The sequence below is a fragment of the Puccinia triticina genome, chromosome 9A, assembly GCF_026914185.1.
Source record: "Puccinia triticina chromosome 9A, complete sequence".
Lineage (NCBI taxonomy): Eukaryota > Fungi > Basidiomycota > Pucciniomycetes > Pucciniales > Pucciniaceae > Puccinia > Puccinia triticina.
The window spans coordinates 5,472,316-5,499,084 of record NC_070566.1 but is presented as its reverse complement, the minus strand read 5'-3'; the positions used below and the strand labels follow the sequence as shown (position 1 = coordinate 5,499,084).

At 49.6% G+C, this 26,769-nt stretch overlaps 4 protein-coding genes across 4 annotated transcripts; 3 read left to right on the top strand and 1 right to left on the bottom strand.

Annotated features, from left to right (window-relative positions):
* Positions 1 to 2,544: 2,544 nt before the first annotated feature.
* Positions 2,545 to 5,034, top strand: PtA15_9A540 (uncharacterized protein; the record flags this gene model as incomplete). Its single annotated transcript, XM_053172760.1, has 4 exons — positions 2,545 to 2,650; positions 2,730 to 3,330; positions 3,416 to 4,044; positions 4,112 to 5,034. 4 exons carry the CDS (start codon positions 2,545 to 2,547, stop codon positions 5,032 to 5,034), a joined length of 2,259 nt encoding a protein of 752 aa, XP_053023968.1.
* Positions 5,035 to 6,966: 1,932 nt separating this feature from the next.
* On the top strand, positions 6,967 to 9,790 carry PtA15_9A539 (uncharacterized protein; the record flags this gene model as incomplete). Its single annotated transcript, XM_053172758.1, has 3 exons — positions 6,967 to 7,249; positions 7,312 to 7,426; positions 7,660 to 9,790. 3 exons carry the CDS (start codon positions 6,967 to 6,969, stop codon positions 9,788 to 9,790), a joined length of 2,529 nt encoding a protein of 842 aa, XP_053023967.1.
* A 148-nt stretch (positions 9,791 to 9,938) lies between these two features.
* On the bottom strand, positions 9,939 to 10,268 carry PtA15_9A538 (uncharacterized protein; the record flags this gene model as incomplete). Its single annotated transcript, XM_053172757.1, has 1 exon — positions 9,939 to 10,268. The coding sequence occupies one exon, from the start codon at positions 10,266 to 10,268 to the stop codon at positions 9,939 to 9,941; it is 330 nt and encodes a 109-aa protein (XP_053023966.1).
* Positions 10,269 to 16,890: 6,622 nt separating this feature from the next.
* PtA15_9A537 (uncharacterized protein) lies at positions 16,891 to 19,828 on the top strand (the record flags this gene model as incomplete). Its single annotated transcript, XM_053172756.1, has 8 exons — positions 16,891 to 16,963; positions 17,033 to 18,158; positions 18,876 to 19,004; positions 19,087 to 19,093; positions 19,157 to 19,232; positions 19,328 to 19,520; positions 19,601 to 19,731; positions 19,803 to 19,828. The coding sequence occupies 8 exons, from the start codon at positions 16,891 to 16,893 to the stop codon at positions 19,826 to 19,828; spliced, it is 1,761 nt and encodes a 586-aa protein (XP_053023965.1).
* Positions 19,829 to 26,769: the final 6,941 nt, after the last annotated feature.

Sequence of the window (26,769 nt, the reverse complement as noted above, 5' to 3'; positions counted from 1 at the left end):
TGGCCAGCTAGTCAGGATCATCACCACCACCAGGATCATCAAGACTCATCAAGGCATCAAGAATCCAAGACCTCAAGATCCCCTCTCATCCCTCCTCATAACCTTCCAACTTCCAACTGGCTCCCCCTTCAAGATCTCCCCCCCCCCCTCCTCCTTTTCCTTCTTTCCATCTTTCCATCTCCCCTCCTTCTCACTCCCCAGCCTTCTTCAGTTTTCTTGGTCCTAACACAGCATCTGCTGTGGGTTTATTCCCTGGTTTTTTTCTGGTTTCTTTCCCTTCTGTTTGTTTTGCCTGTCTTAAGTGTCTCCTGTCTTCTCTTTCCTTTCTTTTTTTTTTCTTCTCTCTGCCTCTTTTCTTTCTGTGTCATCACACTGTGATTTCCTTTATTTTCTTTCCTTGTGTTGTCTTCTTTTCTCCTGCTTCTCTTGTTTGTTGTGAGTGTGTGCGCGCGTAGCGCGCGGAGGATGTGATGAAATCTATGTGACATGTGGCTCTCCCGGAGTCCAAGTTTGCCGAACTTGGATGATGGGAGAGGCATGGCATTCTGATCCCCAGAATACGGACCATCATTGAGTATATAGATCATATCATCAGAGTTCAGAACCTTAGAGCTCAGCTCGCCGATCACCTTCATCCAAAGTTTCCTGGATCCCTTTCTTCCTCATCATTAAGATCACATTTCCCCAGCCTCTCAAAACAAAACAACCGCCGGCGAGGATCCAAACCCCTGGCAAACATCTCAAAACCACCCCAACCACCAGCTATCACCGATCCCCTTTTCTGCGCTCATCTCTACGGACCACCGCATATACTGGTTGTTCATTGATACAATGACTCAGACCAACTGGTAATTGATAGACTGGGTATCAATAGGATGCCCAGTCATTGATAGACCGGGCATCAATACGATGACCAGTCATGACAAAACTAGGATGACCGGTCATCAATGTGACCGGTGATTGATAGGATGACCGTCATGTTGTTCAATACAGGATGACCAGTCATTGATGTGACTGATACAATGACCGGTCATTGATGTGACCAATACAATGACCAGTCATCAATGTGACTGATACGATGACCGGTCATTGATGTGACCAATACAATGGCCGGTCATCAATGCAACCAATAGGATGACCGGACATCAATGTGACAGATAGATCATAGGATGACTGGTCATCAATGTGACCGTCAATATGATGACCAGTCATTGATGCGACCAACAGGATGACCGGTCACCAATGTGACCAGTAGGATGACAGGTCATCAATGGCAACGGTGGGCCAATGCGTTACGTTACGATATTTAGGCCTAAACGTGTAACGCATTGACCGTTATTTTTAAGAAAAAGGTGTTAATTTTATCAAAAAAATATTGAATTTTCAATACTTTACGATAAATTACGATACATTTTTGGCTGTATCTATGAAAAATGGCCAATATTTGCTGTTATTTAGGGTATTTTTGCAAATTTTTGCACCCGTGGGTGTTATAGTTAACTTATTTTATACACTCGATAATCTTAATTTTCTGTATTGTAACTTATTTTTCAATACTTTACGATACTTTACAGTTACGGTTAACTGTAACGGCCCACCGTTGTCAATGGGATGACCGGTAATCAATAGGATGACTGTTGTGTGTGTTGCTTAAAGAGGGGTGTACATAAATATGTACAGAGCAGGGTGGCGGTGGTGTCTTTATCTAAATTGGTGTTGCCTACCGAGCCGCTACCTAGCGATGAGGGTGAGTTTTTTCTTTGACTAAGCAACCAAGCCTTGCGGGACTTGCTGGCTACCTAAAGATTTACCTAGACGGTGGTGGATGCTCTTACAATTCCAACTCCTAAAATGCCCTTGGGTCAAAATTGGGTCATGAGGACCCGGGGAGACGTCTCGAAGTGGTCCGCGCAACGTAAACTCCGTTTGGGAGTGAATTTTGCAATTTATGAGAGTTGATTTCTCAACCCCCTAGTTTTATGGATGGTAAATTCCTTCCAATGGGAAACTGCCTGCCAAACCTGAAAACTTGCTCGGGGACAGGGTAAGGGAAAAAGAGTTCTCACCAGGTTTCACAACTGATTCCAAAATCCACCCTATGTGGACCCCTCTTTACCTTTTAAACAGTCCAAGATGAGGAAATTAGAAGAGTAGCTGACACCAAAGTACACCAGGGCTTCTTTGAAGGATGAAAGTTGTCTGCATATTTTCCAGAAAACAAGCCCAGAGAAGAAGAGAGGATCATTCTTGCAGGTATGAACAACATCCAAGAAAACCTGTTTTGTTGCAGCACAGACCAGACACGTGTGCTCTGAATGTGATGGGAATGTGGGTGGAATGTTCCAATTCAGGTTCTTCCGGGAGGGAACCAGATTTTGAAACTCTCCCAGGGGCTGCAGATTTCTGCGGGGCAGATTGACGGCAAGTCCTCCATTCGCTGGGGGAGAGCACACCCAAGGCAGAGGTTATATAATCTCTTGGCGATGCGGCGGGCGACGATCGGATGAGGACCGGCGCGGAGCAAGCTTGCAAGTTCCAGCAGCAATGTCTACTGGATTGCTGGGAGCACTAGAATCTGCTTCCAACCGAACTATTGTTCCCGAGTCGCAGCTGGGGCAAACCGAACTTCCCCTCGGACCTCCGCGACATAGTAAGTGTCCTCCTGACCCTCGGCCAGCACCCAACCCACACGTGCTGATTGGCCATCCCTGTCCACAACAGATCCACAGAAAACCCGTACCGCACATTGACTGGGCTCCCGATGGATCCAGCGCGTAGCCGTCCGGACACAAGCGAGCCGGAGCCGACCTCGCCCGTCGACAGGCCAGGCGTGGCAAGCCAGCCGACGATCCACATCGTGACCCAGGACGACTGCTTCAAGCACGTGTTCCGGCGGACGAAGGAGCGCTCGACGATCTACGAGCGGCCCGAGCGGCTGCGCTTCGTCAACCTCGGCCTCGCCGCCGCCCTCGCCTGGCACTCGCTCCGCAACCCCGACTCCCCCGCCCGTCTCCCAGCCCCACCATCGGCCACCGACGAGCCCCCATCCTCCTTCCCACTCGTCCTCACCCCCCAAGTCACATTCACCAAAACCACTCGCAAAATCGCCCCTCACGATCCCGCATTCGCTCACATCCACGACCAGCCTAATCGCCCACCTTCCCCTGATCCCGCCATCGCTTCCAGCTCGCAACCTCACCCAGATCGCTTTGCCACCTTCCATTCTTCCAAAACTTATCTCGAACAACTCATCAGCCTGTGTCTTCAGGCTTCGGACCTCAATCTGGATGGCCTGTCTGAAGTGCCCGAGCATTTACCCCAAGGAGATCTGTAAATATCTCCCCTTTTCAATTCGCCTCCACAACTTATGCAAAAAAAAGAGAAAAATCTGAGTGTGCTTCCGTGTTCTGCTTAGCTATCTTTCGCCGGGAAGCGAGGCGGCGATCCTGGGATCAATAGGCACCTGCTACACGGCCATCGATTCGGTGCTCAAAGCTGAGCAGAAGGGGGAGGATGGAACGTACAAAAAGGCCTTCGTCAATGTCCGTCCGCCGGGGCACCATTGCACGAACGCGGAGCCGATGGGCTTCTGCTGGGTGAACAACGTGCTCATCGGGTGCATGTACAGCCATCTCAACTACGGCATCGACCGGATCTGCATCGTCGACATCGACCTGCACCACGGGAACGGCAGCCAGGAGATCGTCTGGCGGATCAACGAGCAAGCCGGCCTGCTCCCCCCGTCGGGCCCAGCGGACCAGAAGCGCAGACTCCTGATCAGCTACAGCTCGCTCCACGACATCAACTCCTATCCCTGCGAGGACGGAGACCCCGCTAGGATCAAGGATGCCTCCCTCAACATCTGCGTCGGCAACGCGATCAACCAGTTCATCCAGAACCTCCACCTCGAGGACTGGTCTGACGAGCCGGACTTCTTCGAGAGACTGTACCCCAAAACTTGGCAAGCCTTCGAGCAGCACATGTCGGCCTTCTTCCGGATCACTGCTGCCGACCCAGACCGGTCGCTGATCTTTGTCAGTGCGGGTAGGCCACCTTCTCCTTTTTTTTTTTCTTCAGCAGGAGATGCTGATTGTTGGAAAGCGATGTGCAGGATTTGATGCCTGCGAACACGAGAGCGAGGATATGTCGCGCTACGGGAAGAAGCTGCCCACGGCGTTCTTCCAGCGGTTTGCGGGCGACATGAGTCGGTTCTCGGAGGCCCATTGTCGCGGACGGCTGATTTCGGTGCTCGAGGGGGGATACAGCGAGCGGGCGCTGACGGGGAGCAGTCTAAGCTACATGCTTGGGCTGATGGGTTGTGGGGGATTGGAGTCGGAGGGGGGCGTGGCATGGGAGGCGGGGCGGCTGGAGCGGCTGGTCCGGCTCTGCAAGCGAGGGGGCGAGCCGGGGCGGCGGGGGCAGCCGGCGAAGGGCGGCGAGGAGCCGGGGGACGCCGAGCGGCGGTGGCTGGCGGAGACGAGACGGGTGTTCGAGGCCGTCGACGGCTTCGGCCAGGCCCAGAACGCGCTCAAGTCCGTCGCCCGCCGCGAGCAGAAACAGCGCCTCCTCCAGCAGAACCTAGGCCTCCTCGACGCCCGCTCGCCCCACGGACCCCGTCGCAGCCAACGCCATGCCAGCGCCTCCAGGCCTCAGCAGCTCCCTTCGACCCCGCCCAAGCCCGACCCCCTTCCTCCTAGACCCTCCGCCCCCGCAAGCCCGGCCTCAGAGCTCTCTTCTCCCCTCTCCTCCGCCCACGAATCTTCCGCCGATGACGCCCCCGACTTGGACTCTAGGGCGCCCGGCCCATCCATCGACAGCCTGTTCTCCGGCCTTCAGCTCGGCCCCGCCTCCCTTCCGCCGCCCCCTCCTCCAGCCCAGCCCGTCGCCTCTTCTTCTGCCCCTGCCCAACAGCACCACTTGCCCAAGGTCAAGATCGTCTGGAAAGCCGGCGGCGTCTTCGGCTCGTCCCACAACAGCAACCCTCCCAGCCAGCCCCCCTCAGACCAGACAGGCCATCATGAGCACCAGAAGTAGCCTTTCCTGTGTCTGCCCTGTCGACGGTCCGGATCGCTTTCATGGCGTGCGGGCCGATGTCCTCTTCGCTTGTTCCCCCTCTTTGTGATACCCTCTCCCTCGTGTCTCTCATCCTACATGTGAGCAGCCAAGGGAGACCTCCTCTTCGTAATCATCAACCGTGGAACAGGATCAGCACCATATTCCCCCGCTCTCCTCTTCCTTAATACATCTCTCACTCTCTTTTCGTTTTGGTTAAAGACACAAACGAGTTTGCTGTTACGCTCATTGGCTCTGATGTGTTGCTGCTGTTGTTGTTGTTACTTTTACTGCTGCTGCTGTTGCTGTTTCCTGGGGTTATGTGTTTGGTATATTTTGATTGCTTTTAGTCTTTTTTGGGAGAGTGGGGAGAGAACTTTCCTGTTGGTGTGTGTCTGGCTGATGTGTTCCGTATCTATGATGTCATGAGGGTAAGGGGTTGTCAGATAGATTGTCTGGCTGTTGGGTTACATAGGTCTGGCTATGTAACAGCAAGATGCGTGGTGCCTTTGAACTTAGCACAAGTCCCTCCTGTCAGTGTGAAGCTAACTTGACACAAGTCCCCCCTGGTGGGAGGCTCGCTGTGGCTGGCCGCGAAGCGGCCCCTCCCGCAGGGAGGGACTTGTGCACAAAGTCAAAATTTTGGCTGAGAAAGAAATCACCAATGGCTGGAGGAAAAATACTTAGCATCACCCAGCCTCCCCCTCAGCTCCTGTGGACCTGCCCCAGAGCCAAATTACACTTCTCAATCTCAGCTTTCAAATGGCACTGGTCTCATCTCCCCAATCCTTATCATTTTTGCTGTACTAATGTTTTAAAAATGAAAAAAAAACACAAAGAAATGTAAACCAAGGAATTACAACCATCATGCCTTGTGGATATTGGATTCACAAGCCTGCAGATATCTGAAGATCCTACACCTGTGGCCATCCAATTGTTGCAGATAGGATATTCAATTGTGCATATTATCAGAAAATCCAAAACTGGATCTTCAGTGCAATGGAATATCCTCCAGGATTCCTTTGACCTCCAAAACGGATTCCTTCAATCAGTTTTGGAGTTTATGCCTCAAAAACTTGGGGGAGGGTGCCCATCAGCACTGCCAAGAAAACTGTCTATTCAGTTTTTCTTGTACATATTTTGGTGAATTTTAAATTTTGTTTTTGTGTTTTTAGGATTGAAAATCCTTCCTTTGTCTGCCAGCCTGCAGACATTATTCATAAGCCTCTCCTACGGAGAGCCCTCCGGGCGGGGTCCCCCAGACCCTCCGTTCGAGAGGCTTAGTTAAGCTAGGTGTGAAGGGACTTGCACGCAATGTCGAGGTTCTCGCGGGAGCAGCAGCAGCCAAATGGCTGGAAAGACCATGAACCCCCTCAGATGACCCCCTAGCTCTCCAAAGTATGAGAGCACCTTAGGAATCCTTGTGATATCCTATAACATTTCCTGAAATTTTCAAATTTTTATAAAAAGAAAGCCATCCATCAGGTTGAAATCACTTGTAAATTTGGCCAATATGTCACAGGAATTACAGATTGCTTGGAGGGGTAGACCACCATCACGCCCCCTTCACAACCCTCAAAGCCCCTTCAGAGACAAAAAAATGGGTTTCCTGAAACCCATATATTTGAATACCCAGTTTAGGTACTGCCATTTTAACTCCGCATGAATAAATGGCATCCTTTCATGCAGCACAGTGCCTGTGTATTGTTGAAACACCCTTTGAGAAGGGCCTGAGTATCACCCCAAGCTCCCTATGAGTTTCTGCATCTGCTGGAGTATTTTTTTGTAGTGACACGGGTGTCCCTGATACCCGGGCACTGGGGTTAGATGGGTGGTGTTGTGGTGCTTGGGAGTGGCTGCGGGGGTGTGTTGTTCTGGTGGGTGCTTGGGCTGCTGAGGCTGCCTGCAACCACGATGAGCCGCTCCCGCCCCTGCCCGCCCTCCTCCGCCCAGCCAGCCAGCGACGAACACGCCTTCCCCGCCAAGCCGGCCAAGCGCACCCTCGCCGTCACCTCGCCCGGCTGGGACCCGGTCGGCGACGACGATGCGCTCTACATCCAGAGCGACGACACCCACCGGCGCGCCTCCGCCCGGGCAGCCTGCATCGACCAGGCCCTGCTCCACGCACGCAAGCGCAAACGCACCGCCGCGGCCATCGACAGCAGCCAGCCCCCATCCAGGCCCTCCACCGCCTCGCGTCAGCCCATCCCTTCTCTCGCCCCAGGAGATGTGCCCGCTGACCAACGCGTCTTTCGCTAGAACAATCCCGCTCGGCGCTGAAACACGACGCCGAAGGCTGCTCGAACTGCCGCACCAAGCAGAGTACTTGCTGGTACAAAAAGAGGAACCCAGACGAGAAGCTCTGCAATCGTGCGTCCTGCTTAGCACCCAGCGCAGCGCACTGGCCTGACGCGTCTTCTTTTCGTGCCCCACAGCATGCAGTGTCCACTGGAACAAGAACGGCTATCATCGCAGCGTCCGGCCACGGGCACCCAAGCAGCCCCCTGCCCAGCCTCGTGCCCCAGCCATCATACCCACCCGCTCCTCCTCGTCCCGCACCCGCCGCACAACATGCCCCTCGGACTACAACAACCCCGGCCTCTCCAGCCCCACGGCGTCGATCGCCAAGCTCCACTCCAACCTCGCCCGCAACCCCCGGCCCTCCCGCTCGCCCTCCCAGCTCACCCTGGCCGCCGAGCGCGAGGCCCGGATCGTCAAGAAGAGCCTCGCCAAGGCCCACGCCAAGTCCGACGCGCTCAGGCTGCGCAAGGAGCCCCCCAAGTTCGCCTACATCTCCGAGGAGGACGACGAGCTCTACGACAACCCCCGCCTCTCTCCCCCCCTCCCCCCGCCGCGCCCAACCAAACACAGCGCCCGAAGAGCCTCGCGCAGCATCTCCCAGAAAATCGATCCCACCTCCGTCGGCAGACTGTCCACCAGAGGAGACACCTTCCCCCCCGTCGCTGCGTCTTCGAGCCGCCATCCTACCGCAGAAGCAGCCCTCTATCCTGGCGGCCCAATCCTGGGCTCCTTCTCGAACCACCATCTGTCCAGTGACCCTCCGCCCGCCGAGCAACAAGAGCTCTACGTCTCGCCCCCGAGGACGCCCCCGCCGAGCGCCCACCAGCTCCACCCGAGCGCCGCCAAAAGCCACGCCCCGCAGGCGGCGCGGGACTCGCCGGGGCAGCTGTGCAACATCCTGTCGCCCTCGTTCCTGAACGGGAGTCCGAACTCGCTGCTGCGCCGGCTGAACGCGCACAAGCATCTGATCGACACCGAGGCCTCCTGTCTGGCCGACTTCCCGCCGCCAGGGATGCCCGACAAGGTCTTCTCGCCCAGCCGGTTCCTGGGCGCGTCCGCCAAGCCGCTCCCGCCCGTCGCCGAGCCCGTCAAGCGAGCCGACCCCTCGCCGCCCTCGGCCGGCCCCGCCGGCTCCGTCGGCCTCCTGGACGCCCACCTCAACTCCGCCTCCTCCTCTGCCCCCAGCTTCATCTTCTCCCCCTCCCGCGCCGCCGCAGCCAAGAAGGCGCCCCACAGGGGCCTGCCCGCCGTCCCCCGCAGACCCGCCCCGGCGGAGTTCCCCTTCCCGGGCCCGTCCAAGACTCGCCGGCCCAAGAAACCCCCGCCGGCCGACACGGACGGCGCCCCGCTGGACCTGGCGCTCCTCGAGCCCCTGTCCCCGCCGGCCTTCGGCGCCTCGTCGCGCACCAGGAGACCTGTCCAGCCAGGGGGGGCGACGAGTGGGGGGTGTCGGACGACGGGGACGCAGACGATGGCGCGGACGATCTGGTCGCGGCGACTGGAGGAGGGTGCGGGGGGGATGTCGTCGTCGGAGTGGGCGATGGAGCAGCTGTTGGGGCCGGCCCTGGGCGGGCCGTCTTCGGAGGCGGCGTGCTCGGAGGGCGGGATGGAGCACGACGGGCCGGGCGACGATCGCGGGCTGAGTGCGGCGGTGGTCCGGGGGCTGCATGCCGGGCTGGGGGGCGCCCGGGAGCCCGGCCGCTCGGACGCCCTGGCCACCAGCAGCCCCCCCGTCCTGCCCCCGCCCAGCGACTGCTCCGAGGGCATCACCCCGCTCTCCGCCGACCCGGCCAGCGACGAGCCCGACGAGGCCCTGCGCGTCCCGCCCCGCACATCCACCGTCGGCCTCTCCCTCCGTCCCGTCCGCCGCGACGCCGAGCGGGCACACCACGCCACGCGCGCCTCGTTGGCCGACATCACGCCCTCCTTCAACCGCCCCTCCCCGGCTCAGCATCCCACCCCCAAGCCCGTCTTGGCCCCCGAGATCATCGCCGCCCTGAGCCAGGCCATCAGCGCCGGCATCTCCGCCGACGAGATCGCCGACGTCCTCCGCGCCCTCGACGACCCCGGCCCGGCCCCCGGCCCGCGCCAGCACGCCCACCCTCCGAGCCCGCCCGCCATCCCTGCGCCCGCTGCCCTCCACCACCAGCAGGGGGAGCAGCCTCTGGGATCCCTCGACCCAGCCCTCGCCTTCCTCACCGCGCCCGACTTCTTCGCCCCCACGTCCGCCCCGCCCCCCACGGCCGGGCCCTTCGCCGCCCCGCCCCCATACCTTCCTCCCCCTTTTCCCGCCGCCTCCACAACGACCTCTGCCGGCCCGCCGCCCGACCAGCAGCCCGGCCTGCCTCTCGACTGCCCCCTCTCCGTCCAGGACTTCGAACGCTTCTTCGGCTTCTCCCCCGCGCACATCCTCGACGGAGCCGGACCCCCCGCCTGACCCCCCTTCTTCTCCTTCTTCTCCTTCTTCTTCTTCTTCGCCGTCTGGACGCTCTTCGATACCCGTGCTTGTGTTGTGCTATACCGTAATCCTGTCCACGTCCTTGTCCTCCTTCTTTTGTGTTGGCCCTGTGTGTGTGTGTGGCGGATCAGAGCCGGCGCGTGCCGGGGCCGCCGTGCTTCTGCAGGGTGCTTGCAGGGCGCGCCGGGCGCCGCTTCTTGGCGCGCTTTCCCCGGCAGGCCGTGTGTCTTGGGTCTGCTTTGTGTGGCCGCGGGCCACCCGCTGCCGCATGACAGGAACACATGTGCAGAGACGGGCGGGTGTCTAGAGCGACGGGCTCTGCCGCGGGAGAGGTGTCTCCATTGCTGGCCGCCGGTTCTGGGCCTCCGGTTCTGGGGCGGGCTGGATTGGCAACAGCGGGCCGGCGTACAGGCCGGGGCGTCTTTGGGTGTGGGGCGGCGGGGAGGAGGGCTTGCATGCACTTGATGGATGGGGGCCAACGCAGCCCCGAGACAGATCAACAGGAGGACACATCAGGCGGCCACGTGGGCTACTGATACCACATCTTCTGGTGCCCTTTTGGGCTTGTTGTGATCCACCTCTACATGTATAAGTAGACTTGTTCGAAGGCTGGCTATCTCCTGCCACCTTGTGGCACCTTTTACGCCTTCACAAACCCAAGATATAAAGAACGTAGCCAGCAAACTACGTGATGGCTAGAACAGCCACTGCATTGCTGTTTGTTGTTCTGGCTGGGCTAAAGGTTAGCTGAATTCAGCTACGTTACACCATGGTTAGCGTAGCTGGCCCACGGTTGTATTAGTGCATCAAAAATTAGCCAAGATGCAGTGCTTGCCAATGACTCAAAATATTTGCAGGGATTGGTGAAGGTGATGTGGCTCCATCAGACGGAGCCATAGAAACATTTGTGGGAAGTATGCAGTGATTTTGACCATTGCTCTCAGTCCTAAATCGCCAATACTGCACAAGTCCCTCCAGTGGAGGTGCAAACACCTCCACCTTTGGGACTCAATTAAGTTTGCTATGCACTCTCGCACTGGCCCCAAAGCTGGCCTTTGTAGATTTGAGCAGGAGCAGAAAGGCAAATTGGCTGGCCCGGGCTTTCCAAATTTGCAGATCTCTATATTTTTCCCCTCCAGCCTCTGCAGTCTCCTGCCCACCTGATCCCTCAGCACCTCCCCTCCCAGCTCAGAACTATGTAGGCTAGGTTCCTCACAGCCAAAAATTGAGATATTGTGGAAATCTTCTTTGCACACCATAATAACTTCTTCAAAAATCAACATGCAGGTTAAATAGGCAGATTTTTGACAGCATAACATCCACAAAGGAGGTTTTATGTTTTTGTGATTTGTGCCACTGGGGTTTCATATGTCTTCAATTTTTGGAATCCCCAAATTTTGCTATCACAATACATCCAGCTTTGATAATTTTTTCAAGGAATCAAAATGGTATTCACAGGTAGGCCTTGCTTGTGAAGCCATGGATTGATAAGCTCAACATCCAAGGCCTTGTTTTGTCAGTGATATATTGCAAGCACAATGATGTAATTTTTGTGTGTGTGGCACCTGATCTCAATTCCACCAATACTTCATCAGGTGTACCAAGCATCTCCAAGAATGAGTTTGGAAGGGGCAAGGAAGCCTGAGAAAGCTACAAGTTTGAGTATCATTTTCAAAATCAAGATGAGGTGGTGCAGCCACAATATTAGATGAGAATGACCACAATACAAAGTGTAGACAAGCCATGGGGATGTGTCCTTGAGAGACTTATGTGTCAAGTTAGACAATGTTTGATGAAGTGTAAGGGTTGAATCCCTTCACTAGAGCTGATGATGGAGGAGTAGTGGAATGGGGCACGGAGGAGGAGTTCTAGGACCAAACTGGGGGCTTTTATTGCTAGGACTGACTCAGAGAGGAGAGAAACAGATCTCTCAGTCAAGGAAGGAAGAGAGGAGATACAAGAAGAAAGGGGGAGGGACTTACCTGACTCAGAGAGGAGAGAAAAAGATGCCTGTTGAGCCAGGGAAGAGTGACAGGGCAGGTGTCCATTGGTGACACCTTGTGAACCCCAGAGGAGGAGGGGGGTTTACATGAAGTTTCTGTGAAAATTAGGAGTCTCCTCTTGTGCATTTCTACCAAATGAGAAAAAGGAACAGAAGAGAACAATGATAAAAGAATGAAACAAACCCTAGAAATGTATCTGATTGATTGAATAGGGATAACTGAATAGTGAACACTGGAGAACTAGACGGGTAAGACTAAGAGATGTAGAACTGATGATTAGTTGTTGACAAGAAGAAGAATTTTGATAAACAATAAATAAACAATAAACCCAAATATAATAGGATATAAACAAGATATGGAAGAATAAGGAGTAAGGAGCAATCTGCGCCAAGATGACTGAGTTAGAAAAGAAAGGAAAGGGTTAGTGAATGGCTTAAGTGAGGATGAGATGAGTGTTGATAAGAAATGCAATGATTTCACTTCTCACCAAGTTGGAAGCTACAAAGGCTTTCTGAGTTAAAGCTTCACACAAAGTTGACAAGAAATGTGTCAGATGTTGAGATCAGAATGAGTTTGTGTATTGATGGCGGACTTGATGGACCAAGTTGGTGGCCTTTTTGGCGGAACTGAGATGAAGCAGGAAAGCAAGATTGAATGAGTGATACTGATTGAGGTTAGGTCAGATGTGATGATGCAAGACATAGTGGATGTCACATATTTAATGCGCAGAGAGTGCGAGTCCAGCGTGAGTTTCAACAAAAACAAATTCTGAAAAGTTGGCTTTTGTATCAGTTTAGGATGAAATAATTATATCTTAGGTTGATATCCCTTAAAGTATGGTTTGAAGATTTGTTGGAAAACTCAGTCTTTCAGTGTGAAAATTTTGTCTCTAGAAGTGAGAATTGGGGCTTGGATTTACATGGCTCTGATCAAAATTCAAACTATTTCTCATGCTAGGTATGTATGCTTTCACTTGCTAGCTTCAGCACAGGAAGTTGTCATTGCATCCAAGTCCCTCTACCATTGGCGGTAGAGTTGCACATGCCACCCTGCGCCTGAGTTTAACTAGGCCTGCACATGCAGGAGCTGGCCTACAGCAACACTGGGTAGTTGCAAGATATTGATACTTGGTTGGTAATTTTTCACATTGTGAGTCCCCAGTATTACTTTTCTTTGGTTGTTATTTTCAATGGTATTTTTTGTGCCTTGCATGTATCAAAACAGGTTGGGTTTTTTAAGACCATTACTGGTATGGTAACTCAGATAATATAATAATCATTTCACCCAAGCAAAAAAAAAAAAGCCCAATAGAGCCAGAAAAATCTCAATACTGTTACAAATATTCAATTCATATGTGTAGTAATACCTTAATAAGGGATATCAAATATAACCAATTCTACCATTATGTAATTGATAGGTTTGAAAACCCCATCATTTTTATATTGTGTTTTCATGAACGCTTGGACTGATTTGCAGCAAGGTTCACCAAAATCCTCAAATCACAATTTTAGGTTTTGATTTTGTCACCTTTCTTTGAAAGCCATGATCTGTCTGATGTTGCCATTGGCAAACAGCTGCCATCATTCCTGCACTACCTCAACTCGCCGGTCAATGGTCAACAGGGAAGCTACTCCCAAGCAAACCAAATCCAGCTTCCCTTCAATTCACAAACCACATCCTTTGAAAAAAAAAGCGGCGAGTCTACCAGGCCCGCTTTGGATACCTTGTCTTCTATTGCCGAGGGAGACTGGTCAGCTTGCGCCCAGCCCACTTGATCCCACTGGCCAGAGTCCAGACGACGGACAAAGAGCGGGGTGGAGGCCAAGCAAGAGGAGAGCGAGAGGCGACGGCCACAACGGCTCTATCTGCCGCTCCTGACACTTGACTCGCTGGCCCTGCTGCTTGGCCTGTCCTTCCTCTTTCTTTCTTGTCTACACCGCCCCCTCATCCCGCCGACCCCATCATCCGGCCCCAACCTCACCCCCCCCCATATGAAGAATAAGGAGGCGGAGGAGCCATTTAGGTACGAGCAGCTCGGCGAATGGGAGCTCCTCCCCCGCTGCATCAATATTGAAAGCACTCATACAAACCGGCACTCTTCCACCTGTATCTACAACCAGCAGCCTGTGTTGCTCAACTTCATCTCCAAGGAGGAATGTCTCCTTGGGCTTGTTTTTCTGTGTAATAGAGCTCGCTTTCAATTCTCTGTGGGAGGATCAATTTTTTACTCGGGAACAGGCGGGAATCTATCAATTCAAGTGCATATCTGGATCTAGATATAAATGTTCGAGTGAGTTGGGTAGGAGCAGAATGAAAATTGCAAAGAGCATCAATAAGGGCGAAGACTTGCCCGGTCCTGAGACCCCTAAAGTGGCGGGTAAAGAATGAGAGTTTTCTGCATGCTGGGCACTTGACCAAGCAAAATTGATATGGTGAAGGAAAGCTTGGTCAGAGAGCTGATGTGCATTCTGATTCCTCCTCAAGAAATCTCTACTGAAGCAAAAAAACAAAGCAAATTGGCTTTCTTGATCAGGGTCATTGATGTTCCACAAGATTTCTGTGAGGGGCCTCGGTGCTGAGTGAGACTAGACAGCCATAAAATTGTTGGTATTGATTGGCGGAGGTGTTGGTATTGGTATCACTCAATATCCGGTGGGATTGATGATGGTTGCCACCTCCTGACCACACAGCTGGCTTCAGAAGGTCATAATCAGGGAAGATTGATCCCAGAGCTGTGTAAGGCAGATACCCAAAGATTAAATGGGTGCTCTGCCCCAAAGTCCATAACCTTACCATCCAAAAATGCTTGGAAAGTCCAAGCTTTACTAAAAAGACAATAATTGCATGTTAGTCCTTCACATACCCCATTTTGGGAACGGGATCCATTGTTGGCTAACTGACTGGTTTTGAATTGTGGATTTCCATGCCCCAGTCAAAGAGAAATACATACCTCTTCAACCAGAGGAATTTCTTCTGGCTGAGGGGGTATGTATGCCGCCTCATCCAGAGGGTTTCCTCCGTTCAAAGAGGTAGTAAACCTTTTTGACCAGAGGCATCCATCCAATCAAGGAGTTGTGCAGGACTCTGATCAGAGCTGATAAGGGAGGTATTTGCTCAGGTCAACATTGGGGGGTACCGGGGGCGACCGGGGGTGGCCCAATGAGCGCGCAACCGGTATACCCGCACCCACCCAATTTCAGTCTTGGGTCCTTTGAGCCAGGCCAGCATTAGCACTGTTCACGTAAGAAATCTATGACCATGTGAGAGATATACATCAGCATACTTTCCCAGCCAAATTGGCTGGCACAATGGGATAAACTTTATTTGAATCTTGCTGATGTTTAGCTTACGTGAACAGTGCTATTAGAAATTTCCGATAAAGGTTGGCCTAAACCCGGCCTGAACCCCGTTGGGCTCGGGCGGCCTGTTGGCAAGCCTGGCCAATTAGCATCCCTACATCCATCCAATGAAGACTTGTGTAACGATCTGCTAATCTACTTTTGTGATTATTCAGCATCTTATTAGCTTTATTGCTTTGATCGGCTGGTTATGATGTCATCTCTTAATGTTTCATTGAATGCGGAGTTCTGTTAATTAAATCATTGGGTTTCATTTTACCAACTCTCTTGATCTTATTACATGTTTTCCTTTCCGCTCTTGTTCTTCTCTTCTTTCCTCTCCTCATCCCGATATTCTTGTTCTTTATTTTACCATACTCAAGAGTCTTATCTGAGTAATTCATAACTCTTATAAAACAAGATTCACCCTTCTATTAGGGGGGTTCACAATTGAATTTTACTGAACTTTGGAGCCAAATTTAAGGCCTTTATGAAGAAAATTTCAAAATTTTGGGAAAATGCACAGCAGCAGGTGATGCAGATCAATCAGTGCAATTTATCAATTTTTTAAAAAAATGTTCATAAACACCTTAAAATGTGTCCCAAAGTTTTGTAAATTTCAATTGTGAACCCCCCTATTAGGGGGGTTCACAATAGGATAAAAGTAAAATTTTACAGTCCATTTTAAGGTCTTTATCAACAAATTTTTAAAAATCTGGCAAGGTGTACAGGACTGGGTATTCCCTGAGAATCAGAGCAACATCTTTATTTTTTAAAAAGTTGTTCATAAAGGCCTTAAAATTAGCTCTAAAGTTTTATTTTTATCCTATTGTGAACCCCCCTATTGAGCTTGTATTGCAGATAGCATACATAGTTCACCAATAAGCTACTTCTAGCATAGACGAATCTTCCTCCCGGATAGATTTCATAGTCACTAGCGAACAGAAGTAGCCCGGGCCTCACAACTTGCCTCAAAGGGTGTCCTACGTCGTCGACTGGTCAAGCCCGGAGCATCAGTTGTGGTCCAGTGGTGGCTAAACTATGGATTGAGTTTTTCTCTAGACAAAGTCCCCTGCACCTCTATCGCTTTAGGATGAAGGCTACAGGAGTTTTTTAAAAAAAAAAATAAGAATAGAGCCGAGCAAAAACAAACCGAACCCAGGGAGGGTACTGGAAGATCGACTAATAACCCTATGCAATGCTTGTATGGAATATAACGGTGCTACTGTAGTGGCTAGCAGCGGCCCTGGCAGCAAGTTCACGCATTTGTGTGAGCTGGGCGGGATGTGAGTTCAGACCCCAGTCATGGCTCTATTTCGTTAGGGGTGTCTTCACTCTTGTTTAGGCCGTAATTACCGGAAGACCAGCCGACAGCTGCTGAACATATTCATCAAGAGCATCTCTCCCTCATGATTCCTAACAGACTAGCGTAAGGTTAGGGTGCCACAGCTGACAAACCAGTCCGGCAGAGGTGATCCCATATGCTAGCCTGTTTAAAATTCCAAAGGTCAGGGGGGCAGTGGTTAGCTCAGCTTTACAAGCTATCGTAAATCAGTTGCAGATTACCCACAGTTCATTTTACTTAAGTCACAAGGCTTAAAGAATTGGCCTGAACGGTGTTGACTGACTCAAGATAAGCCAGCGGTCATCTGCAAGACTTTCCCCCCCATCTCCATCCAATCCGATTATCCGACTGGTCAACAACCGTCATTCGATATAGCGAAAACTGACGCAGGAAATGATCGGCTCAACCAGTCCGGGCACTCTGGAGCCTGACTCATCAGAAGTGCAACACCATCAGCAACAAGGAGGTATTTATCTGTTCCCCTAGTTTTACATCAAAGCCATCAACTGACCATTCAAAAAACTCCTGCTATCAGACTTGGTCATCCAAGGTTTTCGAAACCTGGTCGCCGACTATAATACAACAATCGAAGAGCCCCCTTACCGCCAAACCCAGGAGATGCCTATCCAGCTGATCAACTCGAAAAAAGCTCATTTGAAGCGTTTGCAGACGGAACTTCTACCTCTGCTACATCAGCTGTTCAAAAAGATATCGGACTTACTTGACCCGATCGACTTAAGGAACCGGCCAGGTGCCCAACTTAAGCTGCTCCTAGAGGCCCAATCTAAACTTGAGCACACATTTGCTCAACTTCAATCTGCTAGGGGCGTCCTATCTCGAGGAACGTGCCCGAAAACCGAATCCAGTGACGCACACCTCGAAGACATCAAGTCGTATAGACTATTCCAGCTGGATTGCTGCATTCATGATGACTTGTGGCCGACAATGTGTGTTGCGTTCAAGTATTGCTCGAAGCTTATTCAACTGCTGCGACTCTCCTCGGAAAATTTCCAAGCTGAATCTCCGACTGAAATGTGCTTCACTAAAATATGCTTGCGGGATGACTGGCCAAGATTTCGAGATCCGACCGACATAGCCTCTGCAAGAACAGGGGTGGTTAATGCTACCTCTGAAATCTTTCGGATGATTGATTTGGCCTTGAGGTTGACAAGAGGATCTGACTTCTATGTCCTCCGATATCATTGGCCCACGCAAATGAACTGGATCGCTTCCGAGTTGTTCGTGTTCTTCCAGGTGACCAAAGAAATAGAAACAGTAATGAATCAATGCCCAGCCTTAATCGAAGCCCACCCATTGGTAAGCGTGGCTAGATCAATCATTCCGACCTTGAAGCTCTCAAGGGTATTTTTGAAGAAACTATCGGGTGAAGATCCCCGGCCACAATTCTCAGACCTGACCTCCCGTCAACTGGCTGACCTAGGCGAGTCACCTACAAACTTTGTCAGTCAAATCGCAAATTTCGCCCATATCTTGGACATTACTACTTTGGAGGAAGACCAACGAAAAAGCAGTCACCGATTTTATCTAGCAACCGATACAATCAGGAGAATTTTCAGTGATTCTTTGATCATCGCAGAACACCTTTTCACGGACGTCACAGATACCGACGGTAATCATCCTTCGAGTTACTTCAAGACCTGGTTTGCTACTTGGAGTTCTCTATTTACTACAGCTATTCAGAATCTTGTGGATGCTATTGAATTGTATGAGACCCTTCGGCTTCCGAATTGCACGTGTTCAAGTGGAGAGGCAAGTATTCTTGAATAATTATGACTTTTGAAATCGATGTTTCCGGATTGTTATATGTTGATTATGCAATGAAAAAGGGCCTTGGTTAATGTCAATACCCAAATATTGGAGAAATAACTCCCAAAGTAGCCAACGTGCCTGAGCTTTTCAGCTGCTAGGTAAACTGAAGATTTCATAATTGATAAAGTATAACCAACGCCATTTTTTTTTCAGCTAAGTAGAAACCTGCCCCATAGCTGGTGCAATTTGGAAACACTGCCGAAGCAGCTGTCAGACAGACTTTACCCAGCAGGATCTGAAAATTTCTGGGTCCGTTTTCAGCAAATTGTTAATAATTAAAAGATCTCGAAGCTGATAAAACTTTTGGTCGAGTACTGGTCTGTCCTGGTCCCCTGGTGCAGGGGGAGTAGCCGTCGCGTCGCGCCAGGTCGCGCCCCCCTCCAAGCGCTAAGCGCCCCCCGGGGCCCGCGGTGACAGAATAAAGCTCGAGTGCCCCCGGGAGTAAACCCGGCTTTGCCCCGATCAGCCCGGGCCCCGGACTCGGAGTTCGTCATGAAACCATTGATGACCGCCACAGTCACTGCACTTGACCGTCTAGCCTGAGCCAGTCCCTTCAAGTCGATCCCCAACAATACAAACTCAGATAGCTTAACCATCCTCACCGGTGTTGCCCTGCCTCGTCAGTTGGAAGTACCGCAAGCCACTTCCCCTATCCTCAACTTGGTCGCTCCAAAATGGTCCGCTCTTGCCTTTCCCGCGTCTTCTTCGCTCATCGTCTTTTTCATCGCAGCTGACCGCTCTTGACATCTCTCCCCCCAGGCATCCGGTAAATCTTCCACCCCATGCCTCTTTCTCTCCATTCTGATTCTTGTCCATCAAGTCTTACTAGATTAAATCTGAGCTTTTAGGCGTTACTGTCAACCCACAATGCATGCATGACTTCATCGATCTCAAATTGAAAAAGAGTAAGTTTCGATCACTATCATCGCTTAATTATCAACAGCAACACATGCCCAAATCGATCGTACAAATAACACTCCTGCTTTTGTTTTTCGTGTAGAAAGTAAATACATTATCTATGCGATTTCGGATGACTCCAAAGAGATCGTAGTCGAGAAGGTCTCGGAATCGACATCCTACGATACTTTCTTGGAGGATTTGCCTTCCGGGTCTTGTCGTTATGCGGTTTACGATTTCGAATATGCCCTCACAGAAACAGAGGGTAAAAGAAACAAGTTGTGCTTCTTTACCTGGTAGGTTACATCATCCCATCATCGGGAGCGTGGAGAATCCAATCTTTGGATCGCTGAGACTATCTCTGGACTGCCTGCAGGTCACCCGATGATGCTAAAATCAAAAACAAGATGGTCTACGCTGCCTCGAAAAGAGCTCTTCGTGAAGCCTTGGTGGGTATCGGCTTGGAGATTCAGGGCACGGATGCCAGCGAGGTGTCCTACGATACAGGTCCGTCTGATTTATTATTATGGGCACTAGAACATGATGTGTTTTGTTGATACAAGTTGGCTTGCCGGTAGTTTTGGAGAAGGCCCTTAGACGATAGTCTACTCTTCCTGTGATCGTCCGCTGCGCATAGTTTAAATGAGCACCCAAAGATACATAAGAAGAAAGAAATGAAGAAACAAGATTCACCAATGTTGCATATCACTATATAATCTCTTCCCTCCGCGTTTATAGTCTCTCGAGCTGCGCGCACAATCCTTCTCCATGAAGGCAGCCTCTCAGCTATTCATATCTCCCATGTTTTTTTGTTTAGTTGTTGTAGATGAATAACCAGTTGCGAGCCGTTGCGCTGGTCGGTCAAGAGCACAGTTGCTAGCGTGGACAGTACAAGATATAAGGTTGTGTATCTATGAGCAGGTTGACGTGCAAGTTTCCGGGATAACTCGGGTCGATTACCAAGAGTTGGTCACGAAGATTTGGCATAGTAGTATATTCTCTTACCCGAAGTATCAGGCTGCATCTGCTGAGGTTTGACTGTCCAGCCAGCTCGTTCTTGGAAGTAAAATCCCATTGCTCTAGCCATTTTGTTGACATGACATTTTTTGACACACTGCTCCCAGTCAAACTTAAAAGTTTCCCTTGCCTGAAGCTTTGCAGGAGGGACTCATGACTTATCAGGATCCTTCACATGAAAGAACCAGAAAATGTACCACACTGATTGTTATAATTGTTACTGCTCATTCAATGCTCAACCCCTAGTCAAGCAACCCATTTTTACTGAATGGCATCCACCTCAGCATAATTATCATGTACTAGGGAACTTGCGGCTGCGCCGCAGAATATGAATTTCACAGAGGTCCCTCTGAGCAACCAGATCTTGCACATCTCAGTTGAGGAAAAAATCAGTAAATTAACTCACACAGCTCTCTTTGGTGCAATCATCATGCAACAAAAGAAGGGGTAAATTTTGTTCCTCCAAATGTAATGGAGTGCACACCAACAAAAACCAGTCACACAGCAGCAGCACAATTTATGGTGACTGGTTTTAATTCAAATGTGTAACATCAAATTAAGACAATAGCGTGCAATATTACTATGACTCACAAGCCATTTTTTTACCTGTGATTATATGTGGAGCAATTGTTTTTAGGCCAGTCAGAAACCGCAAATGCTTAAAGCTATGTGGAGACTTCATGTATTGAGATACCTCAGTCCAAGAATAATCATCAGTTTATTACTTGCAAGAGTTAGAGTTGAAAACTCAGACAAAAATTATCAAATAGCAGTTGTAATAAACTGTTTTAGTCTCACTTCTTTCTTTTCTTGCTCAATTTTGAGTTATATTATGTGTCTCAAGTCAAGATGACTTCCCATGGGCTAAAAAGCCAGATCTGTCAGGCCAGGTTAAACCTTACTGGCTGGTGAGAACTTGATCTCAATCACTTTTCAGCAGCAAGTAAGGTTTAGATCTGTGAAATTTTAGTCTGTACGGGGGTTGTAGATCCTATGGGAAGTCTTCCAATTTTCAGGGTCAAATCTTGTTTTCAACTTTTCTGGTCCTCTCTAAATTGTGGCATGAAACTTACACTTGTGGTGTGGCGTGAAACTTACACTTGTGGTGTGGCGTGAAACTTACACTTGTGGCGTGGCGTGAAACTTACACTTGTGGTGTGGCGTGAAACTTACACTTGTGGTGTGGCGTGAAACTTACACTTGTATCTTACTGCAAATTATTTTGCTTTCTTCTGTTTTTGTCAGGAAAAATAGAGGTCATGAAATTGTAGGGAGAAGGAATTCAGGATATAAGATTTACAGCAGCTGATCAATCATCATTGTGAATTTCCTTGGGTATATTTTTGTGGTTCATTATGTTTAACTACATGAACCACAAATTTCAAGATAAACAAGTCTTGTATTCTTGTGTCACAAGAATAGCATGTGTTGTTGGACAATCATGGAGTTAAATTTCAATTTGGTTGGTCATTCATCGTCATGATTCTTAATCCCTCAAATACTACATTACTCAGTGAGTGGAAGCCAATGAATCAAGGTCAGCTTCTGACCAAGTTGATGTCTTCAACTTGTTGCGCGTGATTCAGCGGGTTGAGATTCAGCGGATTTGAGGTGTATTCAAAGAATAGCGAGTTGACAATCTTGAGGATTGATGAGCTTGAAAGCTGATATACAGTCTTGAGGATCGATGGACAACAGAGTGAGGTTCGTCAAGATAGGAGGAAGCTCGGGGAGCAGGAAGGTGATACTCATCTGAATTTAGGTGAATCTTGATGAGAGTTGGTCGTGCGAGGCTTGAGAGTAGCGCGGCCATTTGCACAATAGCCGCGGCTCAAGAGTGATTGCCGTTGCGCAACAAGCGCCAGTTTCAACACTTTTTTCTTCACCCATTGCTTTCCGCGAAGTCTGTGAATTGTAAATGTTTTGCTCCTTCTTCCCCCAAGAGAACACGGGCGATGGGATGGATTTCGGAGATAGAGCATGTGGGCGAGGCAAATGATGACTGAAGATGACAAATAGCACGAGGAGATGGACGGTATGGACGGTTGACGAAGGCATTGGCCGGGGCCTGAGGGCTCTGCCGCCGCCTCCGCCCAACTACTTTGGCTCTTGTGTTTCCCCGCTGTCAGCTCCAGAACAAAGCTCAGGCCAAGCCAAGGCCCATCTTCAGTTTGGATAGGCGAAGAGTAGACGGTTACAATGTGCGGCTTGGTGAAGTGGTCATCCCAACTACCTAAGCGCGAGTTGGATCAAAGGTGAAGCGATCCGGTGGTACATGAGGGACTCAGCTCGCAAAATTTTGACTCCAAGGCTGATTTCTCGAGGCGGTTGCACACTGGTCTCAGCAGAAAGGTACCCTTGGAACATGTTGGGGTAAGGCAGCGAGGGGATGTCAAATCTCTGCCGGTGTTGCACAAAAACCTTGCAAAGTACCTTACCCGAGGTCCAATCGTTGCAAGCCGGCATTGAATTGGAAACAAATCCAGACGAAGTATCTATTTTCAAGAACTGTGTAAATTGAGACCACTGATCAGGAAGTGTGGAAAGCATATGGGAGCTGAGCAGCGGCAACATGGGGGAGCAGGAACCCAGTTTGTGCTCGGACCCCCAGTTTAACCACGAAGTTTTCCTGATACCTGCGTTCTCTGAGAACGCGAGAATGTATCAGGAAAACTTTCCCCTTGTGTCCTGCATTTGGGTTCGTCAAAATTTCAATCCGGGCATGAGGAAAGCATATGGGAGCTGAGCTCCACCAACTGTCAAGCTGGCTTCCGGCTAAGGCAGTAGCCCTTAGTCTTCCAGTTTGGGTAACCACCTCTTGTGTTCTCTTCTGGCCGCTCTGGGCCTCTCAGCCTTGTTCTTCGCCACTCTTGGCTTTGTAGTCAAATTCTTGTTTGCCGCTCTCGTCCCTATACAGTTACTTTTGCCTATGGCCTTGGTCAGTGCTCGGGAGGCGGAAATGGAAGTTTTTACAAATATGGGAATTGGCATTGTGTTATGCATTTCCAGGTGTAATGCGCCATGGTGATATGTCTCAATCATGTACCAAATAAAGAAATGGATTGGGTGGGGTTCGTTGCGCTTTCGTGTTTACAGATCGTGGAGGGGAAACAAAGGTTGACTTGGTGTGCGGATGGTATCGGTCATGTGTGTATGGAGACGTCTTTGTTCTGTGGAATATAAATAGGGAGCAGAACCACCCACCGGATGTTGAATCACGGAGCTTGAGGGGTATTGACTGGCTTGGCCATTATTGTCGTCCTCTCAATGGCATCCTCTTTTTAAAAATCATTAATTGCGACGGCAACTCCTTCTTGCGCGACCCTTACATGGGGAATTGCTGCGCGAAAAAAGGAGTTGCCGACGTAATTAGTGATTTTTAATTTCAGATACATGATATCTGTATCACTGATCTTTAAAACTTGAGCTAACACTTGCCTCAAAAATTCAGAGCCCCAAGGGTCTTTTGAAAAATTCAATGTTCTGACAAATATTTTTTGACCATTGATTCCAATCAAGATTAGTCCTTGAAATTTTCAATGAAGCACATATGGCATATGTGCAGGGGTTAGCTGCAAGCAGAATTGGTAAAAAGATCAGTTGTCACTTCCTCCCAGATAGAGGAATCTTTTGGCCTTTGTATGTTGTCTTGGGTGCCAGACTTCTTGCAATGCATGATAAACCAATCCTTCTACTCATGGCAAACTGCAAACACATTGCAATTGAGAAGATACTGAACAGTTTAAAGATGTTGCCAGAAAAAATTAAGCTAGTTGGTGGTGAACTCACCCATCCAGAAATTTGTCTTATCTGTGTTCCAATGAAATCATCTTTGGATCAGGCAATGAACTCAAAAGTCTCTTCAACCAGAAAAACAATTGGGAACAAGGCAATCCCTCCAATCATTTGTGTACTGGAAAACTGGATAAAATTGATATATTCAATGATTTTGAAGACAAAAGTTCCAAATCATTTTATGCACCATGGCTCTTGGATTGGGCCAGAACTGGAAGGAGGTGAGGCCTGTGGTCCCTTTTTGTTGAGGTAACCACTCATCAATCTGCCAGATGATTGGAAGTTGTGGTTGTGGGGAAAATACTTTGGGTCTGGCTTTAATGCTTGTTGAGCCCAATTGGAGGTCTGTAAAAATAAAATCAGTGATTTTGTGACTCCATCATGCATTGAAGCAATCTGATGATGATCAGATGTATGCATTTTCCATCACCCCAGTCTGGCTCCGCATTGCAAAGTCCCTTGATAACTTGTGAGTCTCCTTTTTGGACTGTATGTATATAAATTCAATGATCATGATTTCTAAATGTAAATTCTTTTTGATTTCACAGATTAGGATATGTTTCTTTAGATAATTCAGACCCAAATGTGAAACTTGAAACATTGAGAGAGGAAGAAAAAAAAAAAAGTGTTTGTGTTCCAACTGCAACCCCAATCTACTAGTGCCAAAAATTTGTTTGACGCTTTCCAACATTTCACAAAGGAACAATTCACCAACAATTTAACCTCCAGAGAGCTATTCAGTGATATTCTGGTGCCACAAAAGGTTCCAAAGGTATCCACAGCTCAATTGGTTGTTAAAGCCAACACGGGAGCAAACCCATTGGTGGGGAAAGCTAGATTAAGGGGAGGTGGTTTCAAAATATATCAGGAGGGGAAGATGTAGGCCTGCCAACCACCTCAAAATTAGCCATTTTGTATTTCCAAGGTTGAGCTCTGGTGGGTCAAAGAAAAGCACCACCAAAACCCAAATTTCTGTCAAGCAAACATTCCTGATAAGTCATAAGTACCTCCGGTAAAGCCTCAGGAAATCTAGAGGGACTTGGGTATTTAAGTTTGGAAAATGATGGACTTGCATGTATGGTCAGGACGGCCTCAGAGAAAAAATACGTTGAGGAGAGCATTGTGCACACTGCAAATCAAGAAAGATTTCCCAACTGCACGTTCTCATCAAATACTGTTTGCAAATAGTTCTGACTTGCTTGACTCGGGAAGAAGTTGATCATTGCATCCACGGGTGAAATAATTGACAATGGCAAGCAACTGTGTGATTTTTTGTGATTGTTTTTCAATTTATACTAATGATGTACTGTTTTAATTCGCGAAGACCAGATATCTGAGGTTTCACCGGCTTCGCCAGCTGTGTAAGTGGACGACTTCCCGTCGAGTCTGAGAGCCTCCCAGATCTCAATTTACACACCCAAATTCTTAATTTTTGACAAAAAGAGAAGTGTTTTCCCAACCCTACAATTTATTGATTTCATGTGCACTGGTTGATTTTTTGATAGGTGTTTTAATTTAGGATTTAGAGGGGCATCTAGAGCTCTCTAAATGACGACGGGAAGTCATCCAGTTGCCTCAGCCAATGGGATTTGGGCGGAACAGTCCCATCGCGGTCAGACTCGGCGCTGACAAATGCGGCTCCAATCTCATTGCAAGACAGAAAATGTACTACCCTAGGTGGATGTGTCCCGTCGCGGTCAGTCTCGGCGCTGACTGAATTGACCCTGGAAACCCCGCGCGGACGGAAACGGATACGGCAAAGCCTGCAAAGGTCCCGGCCGGCAACTGAAATGAAGCCCGCAAACCCAGCAGAGGTCTCTTCCCCGCTACTCAATTAGAGCCGGCTGCCGCAAAGATACAGAAGATTAACATTGAGCTGGCACGGCCTAAACCGCCAGCGGTGTCGGCTTTGCCAATGGCGAAGCCGCAAGAAACCTTAGCTGTAGCTTCCGTGCCTGCCCCTACTCGCGGGCCTGGACGTCGTACCCAAAGGGTGGCCAAGGCAGGAAATGCATTGGCCTGATAATCAGATTCAAAATCATATCCGTTGTGAAATTTTACTCTGGCTGTTATTTGAATTTTACAGCAGCCTTGCAATTCCGGAGGTTTTGGCTCTGATGGGTATTTTTACACCCCTTGTTTTTTTGCAAGGCACACATGTGCGTGTATAATGACCTGGTGGACATAATATGCGATAGGCGGCGGCGCAGCCGCCTTGAAAGTCTAGTTGTAGGTTTTATTTTACAATGCACGTGTTGCAAGTGAAAATTCTATACCCCCCTTATTTACACTCGGGGTTCTGTTAACATGAAAAAAAGCCCTGCGAACAATCCTCGGGAGTAAAAATCGTGTGCTCGGTATGTTATAACCAACCCAGAAATTCGTGTTGCTTGTTCTCAAAACTTATCCAATATCTTGCGCAACTGGATTGTAACTGGATCTACGATTCTATCTTACTCAAAACCCCCTTATTTACACTCCGGGTTTTGTTAACATGGGAAAAAACCCCTGGGAACAATCCTCAAATACACCGGGAGTAAAAACCGCGTGCTTGGTATTCTATAACCAACCCAGAAGTTCGTGCTGCTGGTTCTCAAAACGTATCAGATAGCTTGCGCAACTGGATTGTAACTGGATCTACGATCCATCTTACGTCTCAAAAAGCCCCGATTCACGGAGCGACACACTCATACGAGGTCAACTGCGAACTTTTCATCCTCCTCATCATATTCA